Genomic DNA, 25318 nt, shown 5'->3' with positions numbered 1-25318 from the left:
TACCACCATTCACTTGCCCTATACACAGTTCTAAAATTGTTGGAACAAAATCTGTTCATGATCTGTAGGCAAAAATCTTCTTCTAAATAATTGCTTCATCCCGTGCCACTCTCATATAGGACACTTCCCTTGCAACACCCTATTCTCTTGATGGTGCTGCTACTAAGCTCCTTCCCCTCCTCTTAATCTGTAAGCAACAAGAGGAACTTTCCGATCATCTGCTATGGCCATGACGTCGAGGAATTTCTCTACCTCATACAACCAATCAAGAAAACCTTCAATGTCTAGGCTCCCGTTGAAAGTAGGAATCTCGGCTTTAATCTTGTATTCATCAACTCTTCATGACCTGACCGCTTCATAAGGCTCTTTAAACTCTCCATCGTTAGAATCATCCTCAACTCATTGTTGCCTACGAACAGAAGCACACCTCTATACAGGTTGATTTCTTTCACGAGCATTACCTCTATCTTCGCGTCCTCTATTGTCGAGGCTGAGACCTGTAAGTGTAGTACATATATATCTCCTCTAACAATTCGGTTGTGCGATTTAACCTTTCATTCGTTCGACATTTTTGAGCCTCCAATGCATCCCATAGAACTTCTACTCAATGTTTGTCGTTAGAGTGAGCATCTTCTCTGCAACCAGCCATCAGGATACTAAAGAGTTCTTATGAAACAGGCAAGATAACCTGCTCTAATACAAATTGACATAGGACAAAAACTATGGTTGAGCTTGATATTGTGCAAGCTACACGTTGATAAGAAAAAAGACCTAGAGTCCACTAGGTCGAAACTCTGGTAACACACTAGAAAATTAGAGAAACTCTCAAAAGAAATTGTATTTGAAAATTGACTACTTGTAAATAAAGGCTTAGGGTCCCTTTTATAAGCTCTGAATTACAAACTTACTCAAATTAGGAAACCAATTCCTAACAGAAAAGGAAACAAATAGGCAAGGAGACAACTTCTACACACATTTCCTAACTAATCTAAAAGGAAACAAACAAATAAGAACTCTACTAAGACTAGGAAACTCAAAAAAAGAAACAAATAAGAAAGTTATGAGTGTTTCCATAGGACTGTACGTTTTCATCCTTTCATTCCTTTTTGGGCAGTTTCTTCCTACCCAATTTCTCCATGTATTTATTTGCAAGGTGCTCCGCATCACTTTCATAGTTTCATAAGGTGAATAATTGCTCCAACTCAAATGCCCTGAAAAGCAAAAAAGAATTTCAATTATTTTTTAAACTTTCAGACAATAGCATATATATATATATTGACTTCTCAAATATGTCAGAATTATCAAGTACCCCACCACACCACCTTAATGAAGTGGCTCATGGAAGGGCCATGTGCTCCACATATTGGGTTGCATATCCAGGGCTATGGTTCATTCATCCCAGTCCACCAAACATATCAATCCATCACATATTGCCAGTGTTTTCGAACCGTCATTGACTTGGATGGTTGGGCCATTTAGCTCAGGAATTGTCCAAGTAACTAATTCCTTTTTAACCTAAACCCAATCCTTACCCCAAAACCATTGAATTGATTAACAACCCACTGATCCAAATAGCCAAACAGTCAATCTGTTCGACCATTCAACAGTTTGTAACCGTTTTTTAATTTATTTATTTTTATTTTTTTAAGTTGTAATGGGCTATCCGTTTGAACCAAGTGATCAAACTGTCGACCCAAAAACCAATGGCTAGAACAGTTCTAGTTCCAAGTCAGTTTTTAAAACTTAGCATATTGCTGCTACCAGCTTACAACGCCCTCCATTCATTTACATACAGGTCGTCAATGGTGGTGGGAGCTTTTTACACCCCAGTCCCCAGGTGCAACAGGCTCTAGTGATTGTTCAACAAGGTGAATTTTAGCAATTGATCTGTTCAAAATGGAATGTTTCGAGGAGACGTATTTCTTCCAATTGATCCAACACAAATTATGCATTCGAGAGTTCTTTGCCTTAATTAGAAATTAGAATGTCTCTAATCTTCAATCCTTAGTTTGATTAGTACAGTTTCTTCATTTCTTCACCGAAATTACTAAATTATGTTTGGAACTATAATAGAAAAAGGAAAGAAAATCAAGGCTTAAAAGGAAGAGAAGTGTAGACTATTCATCTTGGAATTGAAAGTTGTGTTGTTAGTTGAAAGTGAAGGGATGAGAGATCCATCCCATGGATACCCAAAGATTGCGGAATAAGGGGCGAATTTAAAAAAAAAAAAAATTTCTCTCCCTTCAACTGGGAATCGCATTCCCTATTTAGAAAATCATATTTTCAATGATCATTCTTGAACCATAAACTGAACCAGATCTGAACCAAAAAGAGTAGGAGAGAATTATACCTGATACGGAAAAATAATATCCCCCAACGAAGGTGTTCACGCCCAAGGAAGGATCCAAAGGCTGCTCCCACTGAAGATGGTGCAGTGCAGGATGGAACAGAATCAGTAGTGTTCTTCTCCAAGAACTCTGTCATTCGCAAGAAACAGCAGGATGGCACGTGAGCACAACTTCCTATCAATTCTTCCTCCAAGAACTGATGTCAAGATCAAATCTTGACTTCTCCCACAACTGGAGATTGAACTGGCAAACGGGGCGGCAAGAACAGGGAGGCAGCAAGAAGGAATTTTGCAAGGATGTTTAATTCTTCCTTCTTGATTTCAACACTCAAGAGAATCTGAATATCTCATTCATCTAAAGGCTGTCGCCCCCTCTTTCTTTTGTTAACCTAAAGGATCAGCTCCTAATCCCATTAGGAGCTGCTTATCCAAATCATATTTGGATCATGCTTTTCTTCAGGTGATAAGGATAAACCCTTATCTTATCTGCAGATTATATTAGCTTTCTCCTAATCTCATTAGGAGGTTTCTAGATCTGAATCACATTCAGATCTGGACTCTCTGAGTGGATAGGGTCAAAACCCTATCTTATCTGCTAATCCATCTCAGAATTCTCCCCATTATTAACTAAATAAATAGCCCAGTTCGAAATGGGCTTTAGGCCCATTAAGTTTATGTACTCACTTAACCTTCCTAACTACTGCCCAGTTGGGCTTCCTTGTATGGCGTGGGACCCAAGCATTGATCTACACATCAGCCACATGGGTTCAGCCTAGCCTTTGTTACAAGGCCTGGTCGAATACACTGTTAAGGACAGTGCACCCCCTGAAACCCATCAAATGGGTTCTATGGTCCCAACACCTACCCTAAGTGGTCCCTGGGCCAAGCCACCTTGTAACACCCAGGGACTGTGGGCAGATGCAAGATTAGCCCATCATGTATTATCCTCAATGGTCTTACACTTAACCTCTCAGCCCATAATGATCATACACTACCCGACAAGAGAGGACCTCTCCCTCGGCTGCAAGGAACAGTGTTGCACTCTCTACTTATATGGATCCCGAGAATTAAAACCTTCTTGCAAACACTTTAGAAACCATAATATATATACTTTTATATCTCATATAAAATATACTTTGCAAAACAAATCTCAACGGTTGAAATCGACTGCCGACAGTCTTGGTTTCCATCAGTGAGAGTGCATTCCCGATCATTACCTTTGTCCAACAAAGGGGCTGATCCTGTCACTATGATCACCCACTCAGATGAATTCTCGGATTATCCCAACATACCCAGGTTTTGACCCCTGCTAAGGATCTCACTATTGGTACATCAAAGACAGCCCAATCCTACACCTAGTGCAGTATTATAATTGAGTCTAGGGGTCGGGTGTAACTTTCTAGTTTTGCCCATCAATCTCCAAGGTCCAGGGCAATACTAGAAATCTAGTCCAGTTCATAGATTCAATTAATCATACACTATATGTGCCTAGGGTCTCACCTTGGAGGCTGAGACAGGCCACCCCAACCGACTTGGTAGCACCACAGTGTCAGCCTTGTCCAAGATAGGTCTCCCCAGACTGATCCACTGGCTGTGAACATTCTAAACTAACACGAGTCTCATTAAGTGTCCAGTTTAAGGGTATTACACAGAAACATACCAAGGAAACATGAATCAAATATGCACTTTTATTCATTTACAATAAACTCATAAGGTACATCATTCTGATTGAAGCTAAGGGCATACAAAACTGTCTAACAGAAAGAGTAAAATACTAAAATGGTCTTTTCAGGTGGTGTTTTCCATTGCCATTTTCTGATAAAGCCGTGCCATGTTAGTCATATCAGATTTTTGAAAAAAATAGGCAAGAAATGAATTGTTATACGTTGTTTGGTTAGCTGTTTTTTTTTCAGAAAATGGTAAAAACATTTTGATGTTTTTTTTTTTTTAAATATGTCCATCCCTCAAAACCTCAATTTTTGATGTTGTTTTTTCTTTTTCAAAACGTTTTCAGATATGATGGCTGACATGGCTCCAATGTGATGCCGTTTTCTTAGAAAATGGCAATGAAACCAAACAAACCATGCATTAGAAAATGGCACATCATACTGGTGTTTAGGATCGATGCTGTTTTTTCAAAAAAAAAATGTCGCCACATAAATGCCATCCATGTCTGAAATCCGTTTTTTAGACAACTCTTGATATTTAGTTGTGTTTTTTAGAAAAATATTTTTTGAGACCACATCTTGGATATTGGGAAGAAGTTCACATCTGCACCTCACAAGGGGGGCGCCCCACAATGCCCTACAACACATCCCCACCTTGTATTGGGAACATCTAATAATGTCTCATCATCTCCTGTACTTGTTATTGGGAGATGTTCTCAATATAAGGTTGGGATGTATTATGGGGCATTGTGGGGCGCCTCCTTGTGGGCGCAGATGTGAAGTTGTGAAATCATTGGGAAGGGTGTGGTACGAGAAAACACTCTTTTTGGTGTTTTCTGGTCTTTTTACTATTATTAGCAACAATATGCTGATATGGATCTAGTTCACGTGTCAACAAAATACGTTCCAACCCTCTACCAATATAATCTTACACTGCACATCTCATACATGGTGGGTCCCACTTTTATGGTGAGACCTAGTCTCATGGTGAGATGTGCGGTGTTAGATTAAATTGGTAGAGTGTTGGAACCTGTTTATTGGCAGAAGATCTCATCTCTGCTGATATGGTATTGAAAAACACTTGTGTGGCAACAACAGCAATGGTATGAAATAGAAAAAAAAGAAAGATGTTTTTTGAAAAAAATGGCTTGCCAATACAACACTGTTTTCTTGAAAAGCGCATTTCAGAAAACAGTTTTAGTTTCAAAAGATGCTACCCATACCTGTCCACAAAATACTACCTCCACGATATAAGAGGATGAGATATTCCCCATATACGATTGTGATATGTCGTGGGTAGGAAATCCGGACTCCCCAGAATATGGCGTTGGTTCCAACTTCCGAATATCGCTAATTGCGCTGAACCAAAGGTGTTTAAGCCAGTTATTAAATTAGAGGGGCCTTTAAGAATTTGTCAGAAAACTCAGGGTAGTTTAAGTATTTATCCCTTTCAAAAATTGATACTGTGCTTATTAAGGAGTGACTGTGATCCGAGAAACCTGGTTTGGTTTTAGGACAAAGGATTCTGCCAAAAGCCAAAAGTTTTTCCGCTTTTAAAGATTTCCAGGTCATAAGATTGTGATGCAACCAGTCAACGGAAAGAAGAATTAAGAAGGCTGAGGCTGTTGTGTTCGAGCGATTCTTCCTCTCACACGAATTATTTCTGCTTTTATAAAAAAAAAACCGCGAAATTTTCTAAAAGGTACCAGATCTCTAATTATCTTGCAATTTATTTGTATTTTCATGAAAACGTTTCAATGTTAGATTTCTTCATTCAGTTGCCTTGGTAGAAAAATTTGAGTAAGAATATGAAATTTCTATGGAAATTCTAGTAAATTTGAATCGGCTCAGATGAATTTCTGACACCAGCGGCTGTTTTTTAATCGATCGGGTTCTTTTGGTGGTTTCAGTCTAATCCTTAATGCACGTCGTGAGGAATTATGACATAATTCGATGCAGAGGTTGTGTGTGGAGAAACATAGAAGAGGAAACAAATTTGATCTGGGAAGGAGACCTTATTGTCTTCATTTTGGATGCAATGTAGACGGAGAAGTGGGGAAATTTTTATTTGGAAATTAAGTGCTATTTTATTAATGTTTGCAGGTGGGTTACAAATGGCTTTTTGATCATGTGATTGCAGAGCCTAGGCCTTTTTGAATTCTAAATTTTTGTATACTAAAAAAAAAAAAAAAAGAAAGGGTAGTAGTGCCATATTCATTGTTAAATTATTATCCCTTGAATCATCTCTTACTACTTTTTCTCAAAAAAAAAAAGGAAAAAATCCTTTTTGATCTGTTCCTAGCTCTTCTACTCCCTTCAACTTGAATAGATCACTTCTTACAGATGCTATATATGGTCTTCTCTGCACATTAGCAAATCATCTTAGTCTACTTGCCCTCATTTTATCATCTATTGGGTCAGTACAGATGCTCTATTGGATTTTGGTATTTGTTTTTACTTGATCTATTGTGTTCATTTTGGAAATTTAACACTTGTCCAAAATCCAATACAAATGTTGGAAATGCTACCACCCATGGGATGAACTTGATTTCAGATCAATTGGAGTGGAAAGAGTTTTTCAATTCAATTCAGATTTGCATCAGATGACAAAACTTTATTATCAAGGATGTTAGGATTTCCTTGGACTTAATTTGTAATATTCCTATTGCTTGCCTGTCCAAATCTTGTACAAAAATTTCCTCCATTGTTTTCTTCATATTTCCTCAATATTATTTTCTGACCATCAATGTGAGGGATAGGAAAAAGAAAGGTACTGTTTACTAGCCAATTGACCATTGCGTTGAAATCTCACCTACCCAATAAAGGGTGAATTTAGAGTCTCACCACTTGCATGAGAAGTCTTTCTTTTTTCTTTCCTTTTTTTGATCAGCTAAATGAGTTATTTATTAATAATTGAAAAAAATTAACATATCTTTGCTACATAGTAGCCCATATACAGCAGAAACTAGATTGGCCACCCTAATTACCATGCCCCCTTTTACTATTACAGATTACAACATTGCCCAAAATAGAGTGGATCTGTCCACTCCTTGTTTTGCGAGAACATCTTCCAGCCCGTTTGCTGTTTTTTTTACCCATTTTACGGGAAAGGTTTCAACCTTTCATTCATTAGTTTGTCAAAGATTTACTATATCACCATTTATGTAGGCATATGGGGTATTTTTGTGAGGAAGGAAATCATAACTAGCAAACTGAAAAGACAAAAAGAAAGTACAACTGAAAAAAAAAATAAGAAACTCCTTTAGAAAAGAATCCTAATGGGACTCATGATAGCTTCCAACAACTGATCTCTCTTCAAGAATTGGTTCTGTGGGTGTAAGTTTACTTATGAATCTATTATAGCATGTGTTTGTTTTGGACATATGTACAAACCTTTAAGACCTTGGTTCTTGCTGTATTAGTTGGTCCTTTCCTGTATTTACATTTCTTTTGTATAATTAGACTGAAACCAAACCTTGAATCCTATTTACATCAGTTTTAAGTGTTACTTTACTGAACATTTAAATTAGAAGAATGCATTTCTTTTAGAAGTATTCTTTCTCTGAAAGAACTTCCATTGTTTTGGTGGACTCAAACTTATATGATGAGGGTGCTAGTACCAGGATATGGGATGAACTTATGGAGTTAGTAGTATTGAATCAAATGGTGTAACAATGAGCATTGAACAGATGTTGGATGGGATCCACTCTGAGAGGTTGAAAAGTGTTGATTTGAAGCTGTAGAGTTTGTGGGAGGGGAAGGTGCAGTAGGGCAGTTAATGTGATGCTTTTATATTTTCCTTTTTAGTGGGGCTGGTTGAGCAAGGAGGTGATTGAAGTCTTTTTTAATCAGTAATTATATCAAAGAGGTTTTATTAAAGATCAGTAAAAAAGTACAATTAAGAGTTCAAAGAAAGAAAGCAAAAGAACCCTGAATCCCTGATGCTTCCAGCAGCCTCCCATACACCCATCCAGGAAAGCTATGTAGTCTGGAAGGATGGGGCCACAATACAATTCATTTCTTCTAACCCCAATTCTAGCTAAGGAATTGCCTAGATTATTGAAAAATCTTCTGACCGTGTGGAATGAGATATTCCACCTGGATGACAAAGCTCTAACCTCTTGTAAGAAATGTCTATATGCTCATGGACTCCCTCTTCCATCACTCAACCACCCCACAACAACCTCAAAATCCTCCTCAACATCCACTTTGGTGCAGATAAAAGCATGCAACAGATGAACCTCCTCAAAAGGGGCATTAGAACAGCTCAAATTCAGTCAGCCCACCCTATCAGTCTCGAAGAAACTTAAAGGATCCCTCTACCTATAATACCTGCCAATTATGTTTTTCCCAGAGAGAATCCATCAAAATTCAGTTTTATGGAGCCTTGAGAAGGGAGAACCTGAATCTGGTGAGATGTCTTAGAGGCATCAAAGGAACCAATATGTGTCCATCCCACACAATGTCATCAGTATTGAAGTCACTAAAAACAGGCTACACAGCCCTGCAGTATTCTCAATGGACCACTTCAATAGTGATGAATTTTGTCAACATCTTCCGCTCCTTGTTGTCTATGAAGACTCTAGAATTTTTTCCCTACCATATCAATGATAAAACTGCCACTGTCAAGCATCTCCACATGATCCTACTTGTTCTCAAGATGTCTCAAAAAACTATTGGAATCTACTTTGGAAGTCTCCATCTCACCCCTAAGAAGCACAAAAATGTTTCTAGATCATCATGGAGGGGTAATCATCCATAATATGGTTCCTTTGTTTTTGAATGCATAGTTGACCGAGACTCATGATTGAAAGTATGGTTTAAAATGTCAACACATTTCTTAATATTTCCATTTCCATGGTTACTATCACAAAATATTAATAGAATCAATATATTCCCTAGTGAAAACCATAGGCACTATGTGGAGTACACAATGTGATATATACATGATGAGTTAATAACAGTATTTTAGATATGTGGAGTAGCACTCTAGGAGTATAATCACCTCCCTAAAGAAAATGACCATTTTGAGCCAACTCAAAATTCTTTTTGAATGTGATGTTAAATCTTATCTTTTGTTTGTGTAATATATTATTTGGTTAAATTATTAGAATTATTTGCACATTCTGTGTGTTTATATTTTGCTTGAACTTACTCTATTGCATAGTTTTTACTCTTAAAGATCACAGCACAACATCACAGCGTATTATTTTGTCTATTAGCTTTAGCTTATGTGCTTATCAAGATAATAATCTTAAAGGATGTATGTGCTTCCTCTATCATTTCATAAAATATCATTGTATATTTTGCATATTGTACCCCTCTGAAGACCCCAGATAAGTGGGACCAACATTGGGTAATGGCCCTATTTTTTTTTTTTGCACATTTTACAATGTTTACACTATGTCTATAATTTGTACAATATTTCCATATGACGTTCCTGACATGTTTCCAGTATTTGGATGACTGACATTTCAATTGACAATGACGTTTTAAACCTTGATTGCAAGAGTAGCTGAATTGATGTTGGAATCCCCTAATTCACTTGAAGGATGAATAGTTTGAAAAGAAAAAAGCCCAATGTCTCCTTTGATACTTTGCATTGCACTATAAGATAATTGGCATCCTCTTCCATAGAATCACATGGTACATACTTGCTAGCTAAGTTGATTTATTTTGACTTCAACTGATATTGAGTTATGATCTTCCTCATTGCCACCAACCACACAAGGGGAATTGGGCCCTGAAGTCTCCACTACACCCCACGTGATCATTATAGAAATATTTAACTAGAAATTCACCTTTTGGTCACTCAACCGTATTCTTTGATCTTCATAATCTGGCTGAAAAAATTCTTCAGATATTTGTAGCAGCCTGGCATTTTCTTCAAGCTCTCAACTGAACAATAACCTCCTAAATGATAGTCAGAACCTCTTGGCCCTGTTTAATTTCATAACGTCACTTTACTGTGCAGCTCTTGAATGATCTGTGGTTGTGTAGATCTTGAGATTTTAGGAGCTCTGAGAATCCCCTATTTGCTAATGTTATTCTTTCATTCATCCTAATGAAGGATATTTTCTAAAAGATAATTAATTATAAAACCATTTTTCATAGGGATTAAGAACTTAATACCCTAACATGGATTTGTTTGGGCTTGCCTCAAGGGGCTTGGTACAAAGGTGGCTCGTAGAATTAGGAATGAAATATGTTTAACATCATATTATCTATTTGAAATAGTCAATTAGGAAAGAAATAAAGAAATTGAAAGTTTGACATACTTGAATATGTTTTATATGCTATATTTGATTTTATTGTTTGCATTTTCACTTTTAATATGTTTTATATGTCATGGTTATGTATTTTAATTTGAGATAATAAGCTTTTTAAAATATTTTGTTTACAATAAATGTTTGTATTCTAATTAATATTATTTTAATGTTTTATTATGTTATTTTGAATTTTTTACATTTTTTTACATACTTTTTAATATTTTTTGTTATTTTGTTTTAAATTTTGCACCTTGCTTCAAAAAGGCACGCGCCTCGCCTTGCACCTCAGGCACAAAATGCCCATTGCGTTTTTTTTTTTTTGTGTCATGCCCTTTTAAAACACTGGACACTAAGAAAAACTTTCCAACAGAGAACCAGTTTCCCTCCCCAAATTTGCTCCCGCACTTTGATTTATAAGCTTGATAAAAAATCATAAGTGTCTTTTGTAATCCCCTTCCAAAAGCCAAGTTGCACTCCCCATATTTGTCTACCACTACCCTCCATAAGGCTTGAATATAATTCCTCTAGTGGAGGGAACCTCTTTTATTGGAGACAGAGAAACAGGAAATAAGGGATTCCTTATTTCTTCTGAAAGTATCACTTATTCTTAGATCTTAAGATTTTTTTTTAAGGTAAAAAAGATTTATTAATATAAAAAAGAGAAATACAAGAGAGGTGATGATAAATCACCTGAAAACAGAAAAAAAAAAAAAACTCAAAATATACTATACAGACTCACTCTCCATCTAACCACCCCAAATAAGAAGCTCATATAAAAGAGAAACAAACAGATGCAAATTACAAAAAGATTTCAACCACCACCTTCCCCCCACCCTCCACTCAGATCAAAACCATCGTCTTGCTTCAAAACTGATTCAATCCCCTCTTCAAAAACTTCAACACCTTCTTCTCAAATTAAGAAGCACCCACATCTACAAAAATGAACCTGCACCTCCAACTCCCGAAAATAGAACCTCTAACCTTTCTTATTACCTTTCCTAATTTTCTTCACTTTCTTATTTGCTCCAACCCCCAAATTAGTCCTTATTCAATGTGATTCAAATCTGTTTCCTTTCTTTCAGAATCTCCATTCTTTCAAGATCCCTTACACTGTCCACCTCAGAATTAAATATACTTCTGCTTCATTTCCTTCTACCAATTCATCTCCATCTCCCTCCTCTTGAGATGTCTACCAAGGTTGAGCTTGGAGAAGTACGGAGAGCTGGGTGTCGAGTTTAATTTGACTTGATGATCTGTTTCTTACAGTGTCTTCAAACTGTCATTACTCATATGGTCAACCTGGACAGCTGACTTGGCCATTTTTTATGGTTTTTATCATTACACTAGGTGAATCACCCTGGTGAACTGCTTTAGCCTGTGACTTGGACAGCCTCCTTTCTGGCATTTGGGTTGGTCTTTTGAAATATTGGTCTTTTATTTCTGAAAGGGAAAGAAATGCATAGATCATTTCGTAATTACATTTTCTGAAAGAAACTTTATTGAGAACATCATCCGGTTTTCTTGTTTTCAGTTGAAGTCTAAAGAAGTTTGACACAAAACATGAAGGTATCTTCAACTGAAAACATAGTAAATAGCAAATTGATTGGGTGCCAGGTGATGAATGCACACATGATATATATATATATATATATATATATATATATATATTAAACTTGAATCTTAAATAGGTCTCATACATCTAAAAACGTACTTATTGAATAAGTGTTACCATACTAACTATTTTGCTTTTCTGCTCTAAAACTATCACATGGTTTATCAAACTCATGTTGGTATGATTGTTTTCCCTATAACTCAGTAATTTGGATTTATAGGGAGGAAATTAAGAGATTCAAATGGCTCTCTAGTAATATGGTTGTGAGGGTCCTATGAGAAAGAAGATTGACAAATGGAATGGCAGACTTCCTCTCTAAGAAAGGGGTGTATAGGGATCACTTGTTTTGGGTTCAATTATGATTTTCTATTTGTGTGGGAGGCTGCACCCCGTGTCTCTGTTTTGGGATGCCTGTCATTTTGTATTATTTCTGTTTTGGTATTTGATTAAAGCACTTCACTTGAGCAAAATCAACTCTAAATGAAATCTTTTTTTTTTTTATGGGGGGGGGGATCTTAGTTGATTATTCATCATGATCATCCAAGCCTTATCCCAACTATATGAGGTTGGCTACATGAATCCTGTTTCATCACTCTGTTCTGTTTAATGCCATATCCATTGTTAAATTATGGGCACTCAAATCATTTCTTAGGGCTGTCAATGGGTTGGTTCTACCCAACCAAACCAAACCGACTGAACCGATTATGTCGGTCCTAGTTCCATGATTTTGTCCCAATTAACCATTGGTTTTGTTCTGGTTCTTGCTTGTTCTAACAAACCAATTAAGATTTAAGATCCAAACTGATTATGAGTTAATATATAAATGTTTCCTAGTTTTCTTGTAATTTTTATTATGTCTTATGTCTAAAAGGGTAAATTTGATAGATAATATATAAGATAATTATGGTTAAAAACACAATATTTATTGATGTATAAACAATTTACTATTTTACTGTCATTTTTCTTAAGGTTATGTTATCAAAAATGAAGTTTTAAGTTGTTATTAACATAGATAATTATAGATGCCAGTATATTCAGGTGTAATCAGGTCAGACCGATTATCCCAATTAATAATCAGTTCAGGACTGGTACACCCTGTCCCAAACCAGAGCCAACATGTTTATAGCCCTATTCATACTGTTCTACCCTTGTCCTTTTTGATCTACTCCGAGCCCTTCTAGTCTCCTCAACTTGCAATAGATCACTTCTTTTTACAGGTGCTGTTGATGGTCTTCTATGCACATGACCAAACCATCTTAGTCTACTTTCTCTCATTTTATCACCTATTGGAGCTACTTCTAGGTTCCTTTGAATGACTTCAGTTTTGGTCCTATCCTTTCTAGTTATTCCATTCATCAATCTCACTATATGCATTTCTGCCACTCATTTTTTGGACATGTTACTTCTTGACTGCCAACACTTTGCATAAAAGTGTATTGTATCCACAGATTCTTGGGCTAGTCATAGTTATCCAACCCCATCTATGAAAGATATAAAGATTCCTTAACTTGTTCACTTGTTCATTCAGGATTCAAGCAAAAGAATCACTAGGGTCGTAAGAATGGCTGATGATGCTATTGGGGATACCACTATTGCCCTTGAGGTTGTTGATTCTGGGGATCCAGAGGTGGAGTCAGATAATATTTACTCATATGAAGCAGTTATGCCTAATGGAGAGGGGATCCGTGAAGCAGGAATAGTCAGAGAAATTCTAACAAGAGTAGAGCTTTATTTGGCATATTCATCTGAGAAGTTGGTAAACTTGGACATACTTTTGATGCATGTTGCTACCATGGAAAGTGACTTAGAAGCTTTTTCCTTAGAGAGTGATGAAATCTTAGCTTTTCCTCTTGAGAAAGCCTTGGAATTTGATTTCTTATCTGGAATTTTAGATTCAGAGGTGAGAGACCTGGATAGCTTCATGGATTCTCTTCAAATGGAAATCAGGGATGCTTGTCAGAGAATAATCTCATATGAACCCTCGGGAGAATCTTTTGTTGAAATGGAGGCAAAGTTGCATGATGCTGAAGAATCTCTGAAGCAGTCAAAAGATCAGGTTGCTGAAATGAGAGCACAAGCAGCTATGTTCCACAGAACATTATTAGCTTTTGGTGGACAAGAAAATTGTAAGTATTTTAGATTTAACTTTTGAGCAGCTTAGTGAGATTTTAACATAAAATGAAGATATGTGATAGAAAAGTAAACTTCAATCTCTGATTTCTATTCATTATTGTTGATAGTGAATAATGGCAAGGGTGCAGATTTTTCTGAAGGTGGTCAAGTTTCAAACATGAATGCAAAGTTAAAAATGCAGACTGCTGAACAGCAAAGACATATTCTAAGGATGCTGGAGAATTCTTTAGCTAGAGAGCTAGACCTTGAAAAGAAACTAACTGACTCAAGACAAAATGAAGAAGAGATCAGAATTAAGTTGCATTCTACAGAACAAGAATTACTCTGCATGGAAGAAGCAGAAGAAATTCTTTTTTGGAGGATCTTTGAGGTTGAAAATGCTGCTGAGGTGTTAAGGGGAATTTCTAAAGAACTTATGGGTCAACTACAGGTTTCTCAATTCAATTTGAATAGCTTAATTCAACGAGAAAGTGAAGCCAGATCTAAGCTTCAGGATTGCACAGAACAGCTGAACACCAAAGAAAATGCTTTAAGGAAGCTTGAGACCAGCAATGTAGAACTTGACAATTTCCTACTGACAGAGACAAACCGCTTAAAAGATCATCTGAAGGAAGCTGAAGATAGATATATTGTTGCTAATTCTGAGGCCTTTACTTTGAGGGAAAAAGTGAGTTTGCTTGAGGAGCAGTTGAAAGAATCTGAGACTCAACTACAAAATGCAAAGGCCACCGTGGAAGCAAACAAGGTGCAACATGATGCTTTATATTCTGAACTCAATGACATGGAAAATGCAATTGAAGATCTGAAAGAAAACCTTTCTAGGGCAGAAAACAAGGCTGAAAGTGCTGAAACCAAGTGTAAGCTGTTAACAGAGACTAACCTGGAACTTAATGAAGAACTTGGTTTTCTTAAGAATGATAGTAACAACATTGAGAAGATAAACTTGCTTGAGAAGCAGCTGAGGGAATCTGATGTTCAATTGCAAAATGCAAAAGTGTCTGCTGAAGCTACTCAAGAGCAACTGAACATGTTGTATACTGCAATTGGGGATATGGAAAATTTAATCAATGATCTAAAGTTAAAGGTGTCAAAAGCTGAAAGTCGGGCTGAGACCGTAGAAGATAATTGCATTGTATTATCTGAAACTAACTTTGTACTTAATGAAGAACTGAGTTTTCTGAGAAGTAGACTGGAGTGTTTGGAGTCATCTTTGCATCAAGCTGATAATACAAAAATAGAAACAGCAAAGGACATTAGCATTAGGACGAAAGTAATAACAGATCTGGTCATGCAACTAGCTGTAGAAAGAGAGCGCCTTCAGAATCAGGTATTATGTTTCACTTTTCTTTCACTTTTTGAAAGACAATTAATTTCATCTTGCCTTACAATCTTTATTTCTCCTCATATAAGGAACTTCACCTTTTTACACTTAAATATTTCATAAAAAATAATGTCTCCAAATGAATACAAATTAGAGAGCCAGTTACAACAGGCTTAGTACAATAATAGAGTAATAATCAAGTAAGAATTTAGTAAAGCCACCCTTAAGAGAAGAATTAGACAGATTAGAGAAAAGTGGGCAAAATGAGAAAATTGCATGCATTACTATTTTTAAACAGCTTTAGTGGACTAAAACCTTTAAGCTCATGGCTTGGCAAGGCACATTGAGAACTCCTAAACCTTAGGGGATAATAGAGTTTGTCTTTGATGAGCCCAAAAAAAAAAGAGGGAAGAAGAACAAAAAAAGGAAAAAAAAGAAGAAAAAAAGAGATAAATGTGAATATATTCTGACTTTCTGAGTTGTATGTTTTTCGTAGTAGGATCCCAAATTGATGTTTTTGGGTAGCTTTGTTGACAGTCCGGGTCCAGGGGTATTTTCATCAATTTTATAATTCAGATCTGTTCAGGGGCAGTTAGGTGTACATCTGTTGGGTTTTGGGCTCTTGGGTGTTTTTGTAACAAAAGTTATCTTCTGGGGGTTTGTTTGAAGTTGTTGGCTTCTCCAACAAGACATTGAGTCTTATAAAAGAGAAGGGGGTTGTTTTTGTAGGGGTCTTTTTGGTTCTTTCCCTCGTTTGAGTTGTAGCTCAGCCCCAGCTAGGGTTTTCAAGTATTAGGATCTTGGGTTTTGAGGATCTGACCTATTTTGGCACCTTCCAATCCCTCTATTGCTGTGTGGCTAGAAGCAGCTTATGACTGGCCTACCTGCATATTTACATCCACATGTATTTTCTATTAAGCAGCATTGTAAGCATAAAATTTGGAATTGATGCATGGCATAATTGTGTTGATTAGAGGAGTCTTCAGTCTGTTATCACAATGTTGTATGCTCAGTCACTGATACTAGTCTGTTGGCTTTCTGGTGTACATGGGATGTGCTTTATAGAGCTGCATACTTAACCAACATTAAAATACATTTATGCTAAAACATAATAGAGTGTGAATAATTTGAAATTTGTTGAAAGCATGCCTCACAGTAATTTAGAATCTAATGATAAGCCTTCTCAGTTCTCCATCAATCTTCTAATCTTGCAAAGTGCCAAACAACTGGTTAGTAAGGTCTCCTGCTGGTTGTAGCGGAGACTTGGGGTTGAATCCTGCCCGCACCTGGGTTGGAGGATGGGATACCCCCCGTTCTGTAGCTCTTCAAAAGAAATTAAAAAAAAAATATTCTGATCTTAGATCTATATGGGCATTGACCATGAGAAAACTTTGCTCTGATACAAAGTAGTTTTAGTCAATTCAACAAATTTAAGTGAATAGGTGTAATAGATAGTGAAGAAAGACGATAAGAGAATAAAGAGAGAACGATCTAAGGGAGAATCAGAAGTACAAGATATGCAGCCTCTCCCTTTTATTATATTAACTTAGTTATACAAAGAAAAAGACCAAACTACCCATGGTCATGTATCACATACAAATACATAAATGTCATTAGGGTCTTCGTCAATAATTTAAACTTAATTTACATTGTGTTGGGGTTTTTCTGAATTTCCATGTTAATGTGTGGTCAACTTCTTGTAACTATTATGTAGAGTGTCTATTATTTGCAGGTAACTTCATTGATGAAGGAAAACAGAACTTTGGCAGAAAAGCTACAAAATGGAGACAAGGATATGCCTGCAGTGATGACCCACAATGGGAACAAATGCACTACTTCTACAAATGCACCCCATGAGGAAGATACAGAATCTTCAGCTACAAGTTTGCAGGTTAGTATTTTTTCAATCACTTATAACCTTGTAGTTGAATTGTAAATCCAGAGACTAAAATAGTTAGATGAATGTTACTATCTTAGGATAAATTGAGAACTGTGTAAGATGGATTTTAGTGTAATACTCTAAAATAGATATCAATTTTATGGTTTACTCTTAAGTAGTTCGGGAGCTCAGGTTGGTTTTTGAACTGATCTTGGGCTTGCAAGCTTGAGCCAGTTTGAGTCTATTAACCTATACTAGAACTTTGGTTGGATGGGCTTAGGGTAGTATTTAGGCCTGGATTAATTAGACTGGGCTGGGCTTGAACTGACATTTACCAGTTTGATCTAGTCTCTTGCAGTCATTAACACCATTACATCATTTTCAGTATTATTGATATGTTTTCCTCCCTGCTATTGCTATTGTCACCATCTTTTTGCACCATGAATGTCACCCTTGCCTATATTGCTGCTATATGATCATCATGACACCACAAATGACGAACAAATAACTATTGTCTTCCTACAAAGATAAATATGGTGCAAGTAGAAATTTAAACACAATATAATGTTCTATGAGCCATCCATGCTTAGATTGGATTGGCCCTTGCCCAAATATCTCATTTCTAGAACATCCACTGTCCTGCTTCAGCAACCATCAGGTTGTACATAACCAGACCTTTTAGAGTCATATCACTTAAGAATCCTTTGGTGCAATCCCAAAAGAAGCACAATGCTAGTTTCACTTGTTTTTTGTAGCTACATATCTTTTGTAATACAGGTCTGGTATGTTATATTTATATATCTTTAATAATTTCAATATTTGTATATGCATATGTATGTATCTATAAACTGAGGTAAGCCTTAATTCATTTATCCGGGTTGGCTAAGAAATATCCTGTCTTGCAAAACAAAGAAAATAACATGTAAATGTTACAGCATAATCTTGTGGCCAAGATAAAACATAATCTTGTAAATGTTATAACATACTAGACTCAATTGCATGTTATCCTTGCCTTGAACATGCAATTCCTGTTCATTGGTGTTTCATCCCTTCCTCTTTGTTCTTAGAGTTGGTTTCAATCTTTCAGATGGTAAATGGATTGAGGCAGGTCTATGAGAGTGTCAAATGTCTTGCGTCATGAGGTGATAAAGGCACCTTAGTCAGTGGTCATAAACTATCCAACTTATTGAGGTGAACAGGGTCATAAGCCCTTGCACCAAGGGGAAAAAAGGTTATAAATCCCCTTGCTTTCTGTTGAGGTGAACAGGGTCAAGCAGCTAAGATCAATCAAGTTATACCATAATATTTGGGAAAATATGGATAGGTAGATATATGAATTGAAGAGCACATTGCTACCAATCCATGTTTTGGATTCACCAAATCTGTGTTCCCTGAATATAGGAGTGAGATATGACTTCAAGTATGAAGGAAATGGACCAAACTCCCTGTTTTTCTTTGAAACTGATGTTAATTTCTCCACTAATCTCTCTTTCTCTCGCTCTCTCTCCCTCTCTACCCTTAAATATCTCTAAGTCTTAATATTTCCTTCCTAAATATTCTCCCACTCTCAACTGCCAAATGCTTAATTATACCCTTGTATTCTTCTGAATGGATTATTGATAATCTGCTCAATCATATTTTGTGCTACTAAACTATTCATTTTAAAATCATTATTTTTTTATAAACCACTTTGCATAGGTGTTAAAATTACTTATATATGTCATACACAGACATGTACATATATATGAATGTGCATGTAAATGCACTCTGGAGGTGATCTCAAATCTTAACTAGTTTTAGTTTTAATGCTCACACTTTCAATCTTGCTTCATGCTCTGGTCACTTGGTTACAATCTTGATTTTGGTTCTTCAAGATTTTGATATAATTCTGGGTAAGATCATCAAAAAGTTCAGTAGGAAGCTCAGTCGAATCATGACATTACTTCTTATTAGATCAAATTTCCCAACATGTTTGTGAGTTGCAGTGATAATTAGGAAACTTGATGAAGTGTGACTACCAAATCCAGAAGGTGTAGAGTCAGTGGGTGGGTTGGGCCTATGGGTTTGTTGTCTTTTCCTAAAAAAAAAGATCATGTTTGCTCTAAGGATGTTAACATTCAAAAATCTTCTTGAACTTTGTGCTGTATCAGGTGGACAAATCATCAAAAGCAACAGCTGTTTGTGAGACTGAAGCGGAACCTGCCTTTCCCTCAAATGATGCCACCAGTGAGTTATCCAAGCTTGAGACAGTGAGAACAATGGGGACAGGAGAATTCAATTTTAAGTATGTTTTAATTGCAGTTCTCATCTCATTGATTTCAGTATTAGCAACAAAACTGTTTCAACAAGATAATCGTCCACTTTGACTTCTCAAGCACAATGGATATGGCACTAAACAGAATGGAATGGCGAAACATGATTCATGTAGCCAACCCCATATAGTTTTTTTTTTTTTTCCCCACTGCAGCGAAACCCATATAGTTGGGACAAGGCTTAGATGATGATGATGAGCACAAGGAATCCCTGCTTAAAATGTGGGACGAGTGGCATGAGATTCAATATTTGTATATAGCATCTGGGATGGATTATTGTGGTTGTGTGTGGAGTTTTCTAATTGATCAAAGCTTGTCTTCCTCGTGTCTAGGCTTTTAAATTAAGATTGTAATAATGGTGGAATGCCAAAATACTGAGTAGGCATTCGGAAGTCATGTGAAATTAAATCATCTAATTAGTTTCTTTTAGCATGTTGGTAATCTAAAATTATAAATTTAAATATCACTTATAAATGCTTTATTTTTTGAAATCCTAAAATAGCTTGAGCCCTATGGCCCCATTTGGTGCTTGTGTTTGTTTTCCAAATTCCCTATAAAAGAAGAGTTTTACAGTCCTTGTAAGGGATAACTACCTTCTATCTCTCAAATCAAGAAGTCTATAAGGGAAAAGAGAAAGGCAGTAATGCACGTTGGTTATAAGGGGTGGCAATTTTTGACCCAACCCATTGAACCTGCCCAACCCACCCCATTGTTAATGGGTTGAACCCGCCCAACCCGGACCTGGTCGTTGCGGGTTTGTTAACCCAATAGGAATTGGCTTTGATGGATTGGGCTGGTTGGATAATGGTTAACCACTGGATAACCATTAACATGTTTCTTTGTTTGTATTTTTTTCTTTGCTTCTTTCCCTCTTTCTCTCTCTCTCTACCAGGCTACCAACATCCCAAAGGAACAACTAGATTGGGTAGTTGTTATTTCTTTTTTGTTCAAATTAGGGTTTGAACAGGTACTTGAAGAGGGAAGAATAAAGCAGTTTGCTCTAGGGTGTTACACCAACAAGGAGCAGCGGTCAATACCCTTACAAGGTTATTCAACAGCTAAATCAGACATTTCAATTCCTGGAAGCTGATCTTGTTGGTTTAATCCAAAATGGAGTAAGTTTAAAACTCTTATTGGTCTAGGATTTGTGTTTTAAGTGTTGAATCTCTGAAAATCTCATTGTTCCTTTTCTGAAAATATTTGAAAATTTATAAATTATAGAGGCATGAAATCTAGTCTTTCCATCACTAAATGTTAAATCTGGTTTGCATTGACTCCTAGAATACTAGTTGTAATAGAACAGAGAAACGAAAGATTTAAATAACAATTAACAAGTACGATTAGGATTCATTGAAGAAAGGTTCCATAGGAAGTTGGTTTAGTCATCTTTTAACTGATGGAGGAATTATTTTAATTAAAAGCACTTTATCCTACTATACACTTATGTTTGTTTGCCTTGTGTCCATTTTTTAAGTTTTGGTTTGCTTGGTTAGGATTTGGTTCTTTCTAAAGGGTTATGAGCTACATAATTGGAAGAGGTAATAGAATACATCACCAGAGGACCTATTTTGTGGGTTAATTAGGTTTCTATACTTTTCCCAAGAAAAGGTTTCTATAAAGATTTTGGTGTAGCATGGGATTATATGCATCATGAAGTTATTGCCAATGACCAGTTTGACCTATTAGTAATGATAAGTAGACCTGTTCATGGACCAGGTAACCCGATGGCCGAGCCAAGGGCCTAAGCATATTCTGTTAATGTAGAGGCAAAGCCCGACCGAAACCCGGCCTGTGAATAGATCTACTGATAAACAATCACTTTCTAACCCACATTTTGTTGGATTAGGAGATCAGCTAATGGTTTAGCCAATTGTTTGTTTAGGAGTAGTGTTACTAGAGAGTTGTATTGAGGTATAGCCTTTGGTTTTTTTAGGTTGGAGGTATAGCCTTGGTTTTTTTTTTTTTTTTTCTTTCTAGTTGCTCCCTCTCCATGTTCTTTTTTCTGTGATCTTTTCTGGTAATAAAACTTTGTCATTGTTACCATTAAAAAATCAAACACGTTCTAGCACAATTAGTTTTGAGTAAATTTATGGGATATGAATTGCATTGCCTTCTCTTGTCATGAAAGCAAAACCAAAATAATCAAAAATTCTTGTCAGTACAGTGTTCTTGTAAAATTTATTGGAGAGCTGTCAAATCATCATTTTCCCCTCCAATCTTCAACAAGAGCTATCATGTGATTTCTTGATAACAACCCATCTTTGATTTTATTTGGGTTTACTATCTAATTTTCTATATGCCTGTAGGCTTCTCATGGTTTTATTAGTTGCGGCCTTCAATTGGATTTAATGGATTTTCTAGAATTTTAATGAGTTACATAACAACAATGAATATCAATATTAATTATCATTCTAGAAGTCTTGGATTTACAGGGTATTTTAGCCTTTTAAATTGAGGGGTTAAAAAGAATTAATTATTGTAAGCATCTTGCCCCCATTACAATCAGAAATACAAGATTTTTACATCTTAGTAACTAGTGATCATCTGACCATAGTGATTTTTAGGCTATGGTGCATCCTAAATATTGCCAAATTTTAAATATTAAGAATGGCATATACTTTTGTTTCACTTGGTATGTGATTTTTAATTATTGATCCTTTCATGTGTTTTCAATTTGATGGTTGGTGTGATACATTGCCATTCTGTTTGGTCCAAGTGAATGAAGTCTTAACAATAGAAAAGTCCGTGCAATGTTGACTCTTAAAACATCTGATCCCACAAGCCAAGTTCCTATTAGATTGACAACAAAATACAAGGATGCCTCATGCCCTAATGATTGGAAGCTTTCCCCATTTCATCACAGAGCTGCTCGCTCATTCTTATCCTATTTCTTAGTATTGGCTTGTGAAGGGAAACTCTATCGTTCGATAATCTTGTATACCAGAGATTAAAGCTTCACTCATTTGGAAGCCCTCTTGGTAGGTTCGTAACCAAAGTTTCAATACATATTCCAAGCTTCTCTTCTAATGCTAGAAAGCTTGGGGTCCCTTTCTCTGTTGTCTTCTAGAGATCTACTCCATTATTTGTTGACTTTTCATCACAAAGTGGGGGCCTTGTTCATTGTTGTTTGCATCATATACAATCAGAGTTAACAACTTAACATGTGTAAAGAAAATAATCCTTGTCTTTCTCTTCATTTGCATGCCTTGTTTGTTGATTATTAGTACACTTTTAGTGTTCTTAACGAGGCTTCTATGTCCAAAGATTGTTTAATTTCTTAGATATTTCTATGTAAATTAATTAGATTCTAACAAAGTCATAGAAGGCACCCTAATTACATCCACATCCATAAGCAAAAACACGCAAGCTCGGATCTGCTGATTACCTATTAGTTGGATCCCCAATAAGAATGTACTTTCAAGTGTGTAAGTAAAAATCATGTTTTGAATTCAGACAACAGTTTGTACTTTTTGTACTTACACGCTCAAAGGTGCATTCCTAATGGGGATCCAATAACGAATCTCACTAATAGATTAACCAACAGGATCCCAACATGAAAATGTACGAGAACAATGGAGAGAAAAAGAAGAGGGTAAAATCCATTTAAATGATTTCACCTTAATGAGATTTTGATTTAAAGCTTCCTATTGGTTCTCCATTGATCCACTTGAGAAATTAGAGTTTTCCTCTTGACTATCAATCAACAACTTTGATACAATTTAGAAGAAAAAGAGGTATTAAAGTTTTTAACATATTAGATGTTCCCTTTTCTATACCATTTATACATTTTTTTTCAATGGAATAACTTGATAAGTTTATGAAAGATCTCTTTAGGTGTTTTAGTAAATTTGTACCTTGTAGTCTCAACATATCTTTTATATTTTATAAATTTGCATTAGAAACTTTTAGAAATTAAATTACAATTTTAATGCTTCAATTGATGTAATGGATTCTTTGTTTGCATAGTGGTTAATAAAACTTTAAGGATGTTTCAATTGATCCTATTATGGGATTTTCTTTTGTTACAGTTGGCTCTGATGTCAAAGGAAAGCTATAATGATGCCGAAAAATCATCAGGGTCTACTTCAAATCATAAAAGAAGAAAAACTTCAATCGTATGGGAACATTTTGATTTATTCTACGATAAAAATGGAATTGAAATAGCAAAATGCAAAAATTGTGATAAAACATATAATGCAGAGGTGAATGTTGGGACACCAAATATGTTGCATTATATAGAAATTTGTGGAGAAGGCTTAGATGAATCTTCTAAGAGTCGAGTTAGTAAATGTGATCAAGATGCATATAGAGAACATGAACATATGGCAATGGCTATAATTAGACATGTGTATACATTTTCATTTGCAGAGCATGAAAGTAATAGGTGTATACATTCTGGTTTGAATCCAAAAGTGAAACATATTTCATGCAACACTACAAAAGCTGATGTATTAAAGATGTACAATAAGGAGAAGAAAAAATTGTGAGATTTATTACAATTACTTCCTGGTAGAATTTGTCTTACATTAGATATGTGGACTTCAATTACAATGGAATCATATATGTGCATCAGTGTACATTTTGTTGATAGTGAGTGGAGACTATAGAAACAGATTCTATGTTTTTTTCATGTACCACGCCCTTACACTGGTGTTGCAATTTTGAAAAAAGTGTCGAATGTATTGGATGAGTGGAAAATTGAAAACAAGTTATTCTCAATTACTTTAAACAATGTTTCTGCTAGTGATACATTTGTTAATTTGTATAGAAGGCATCTTAACTTGAAAAATGCACTTCTATTAGATGGAAAATTTTTCCATGTGTGTTGTTGTGCACATATTTTGAATCTTATAGTGCAAGAAGGCTTAAAAGGAATAGATGATGTGGTGCTTAAAATTCGAGAAATTGTAAAGCTTGTTAAAAGTTCTGAGACACGTAGATTGAGAGTAGTTGAATGTGCCAATCAATTGATGAATGGGAGTAAAAAAAAATTAATTTTGGATGTTTCTACAAGGTGGAGCTCTACGTACTTGATGCTTGAAAGGGCTATATTTTATCAAAAAGTTTTTTCTCATTTGAAATCATATGATATCAATTATGTTAATGCTCCAACTGAAGAAGAATGGGTGAAGGTTGAAAAAAATGTTAGGTTTTTGAAAGTTTTCTATGATATGACCAACATTTTCTCAGGAACCCAATATCCAACATTAAATTTATATTTTTATGGGGTTTGGAAAGTTGAATTATCTTTAAGAAAAGCATTGAAAGATAGAGATGAATTTTTAAAGGAGATGGCCAAGTCTATATTAAGTAAATTTGACAGATATTGGAAAGAACACAACATTATTTTAGCAATTGGTTCTAGATCCTCGTTTCAAATTGAAATTTGTGGAGTTTGCATATAAGAAATTGTATAATATGGAAAATGCAACAAAGCACATTATTTTTGTTGAAGAAACATTAAAGAACTTATTTGATGATTACATGAAGTGTAGTAGTGTTGTGCCTAATCTTATTGGTTTAAAAAAGCACATTTCTCCTTTTTATAGATATTATTTATGTAGATAACTTGAGTTTTTTTTATAATAAAATCTTATTGGTTTAAAAAAGTTCTAATTAATTTATTCTTTTGTTTATTTTTAATGTAGATAAATCAAAGAATGAAACACTTGATATTCGTTTAGATGTGGATCCATGGAATTCTATATATAATCACTCTGTTAGTGTAGAATCATAGAATTTCTACGTTTACAAGTTTCATAATTACGAAGTATAGAC

General features: G+C 35.6%; 1 protein-coding gene across 9 annotated transcripts; it reads left to right on the top strand.

Moving 5' to 3' along the window:
- Positions 1-5476: 5476 nt before the first annotated feature.
- LOC104590191 (WPP domain-interacting tail-anchored protein 1-like) lies at positions 5477-24213 on the top strand. Of its 9 annotated transcripts, XR_016082606.1 has the most exons (8): positions 5479-5716; positions 9530-9660; positions 13424-14021; positions 14136-15355; positions 17082-17240; positions 19379-19512; positions 20508-20655; positions 23569-23762. XR_016082606.1 is itself a non-coding variant. In XM_019196471.2 (7 exons), the coding sequence occupies exons 2-7, from the start codon at positions 9658-9660 to the stop codon at positions 23576-23578; spliced, it is 2124 nt and encodes a 707-aa protein (XP_019052016.1). In that variant the 5' UTR covers positions 5479-5716; positions 9530-9657; the 3' UTR covers positions 23579-23762. The 9 variants fall into 9 exon arrangements, 8 of the variants coding, with proteins under 8 accessions (XP_019052013.1, XP_088754524.1, XP_088754525.1 ...); XM_019196471.2 differs by lacking the exon at positions 20508-20655; XM_019196468.2 differs by lacking the exons at positions 19379-19512; positions 20508-20655 and having other exon boundaries at positions 5477-5716; positions 14157-15355; positions 23569-24213.
- Positions 24214-25318: the final 1105 nt, after the last annotated feature.

The sequence above is a fragment of the Nelumbo nucifera genome, chromosome 2, assembly GCF_055504915.1.
Source record: "Nelumbo nucifera cultivar China Antique chromosome 2, China Antique-T2T, whole genome shotgun sequence".
In the NCBI taxonomy this organism is placed as follows: domain Eukaryota; kingdom Viridiplantae; phylum Streptophyta; class Magnoliopsida; order Proteales; family Nelumbonaceae; genus Nelumbo; species Nelumbo nucifera.
Note: the sequence above shows the minus strand (reverse complement) of the source record. Positions and strands in the feature narration are given on the sequence as shown.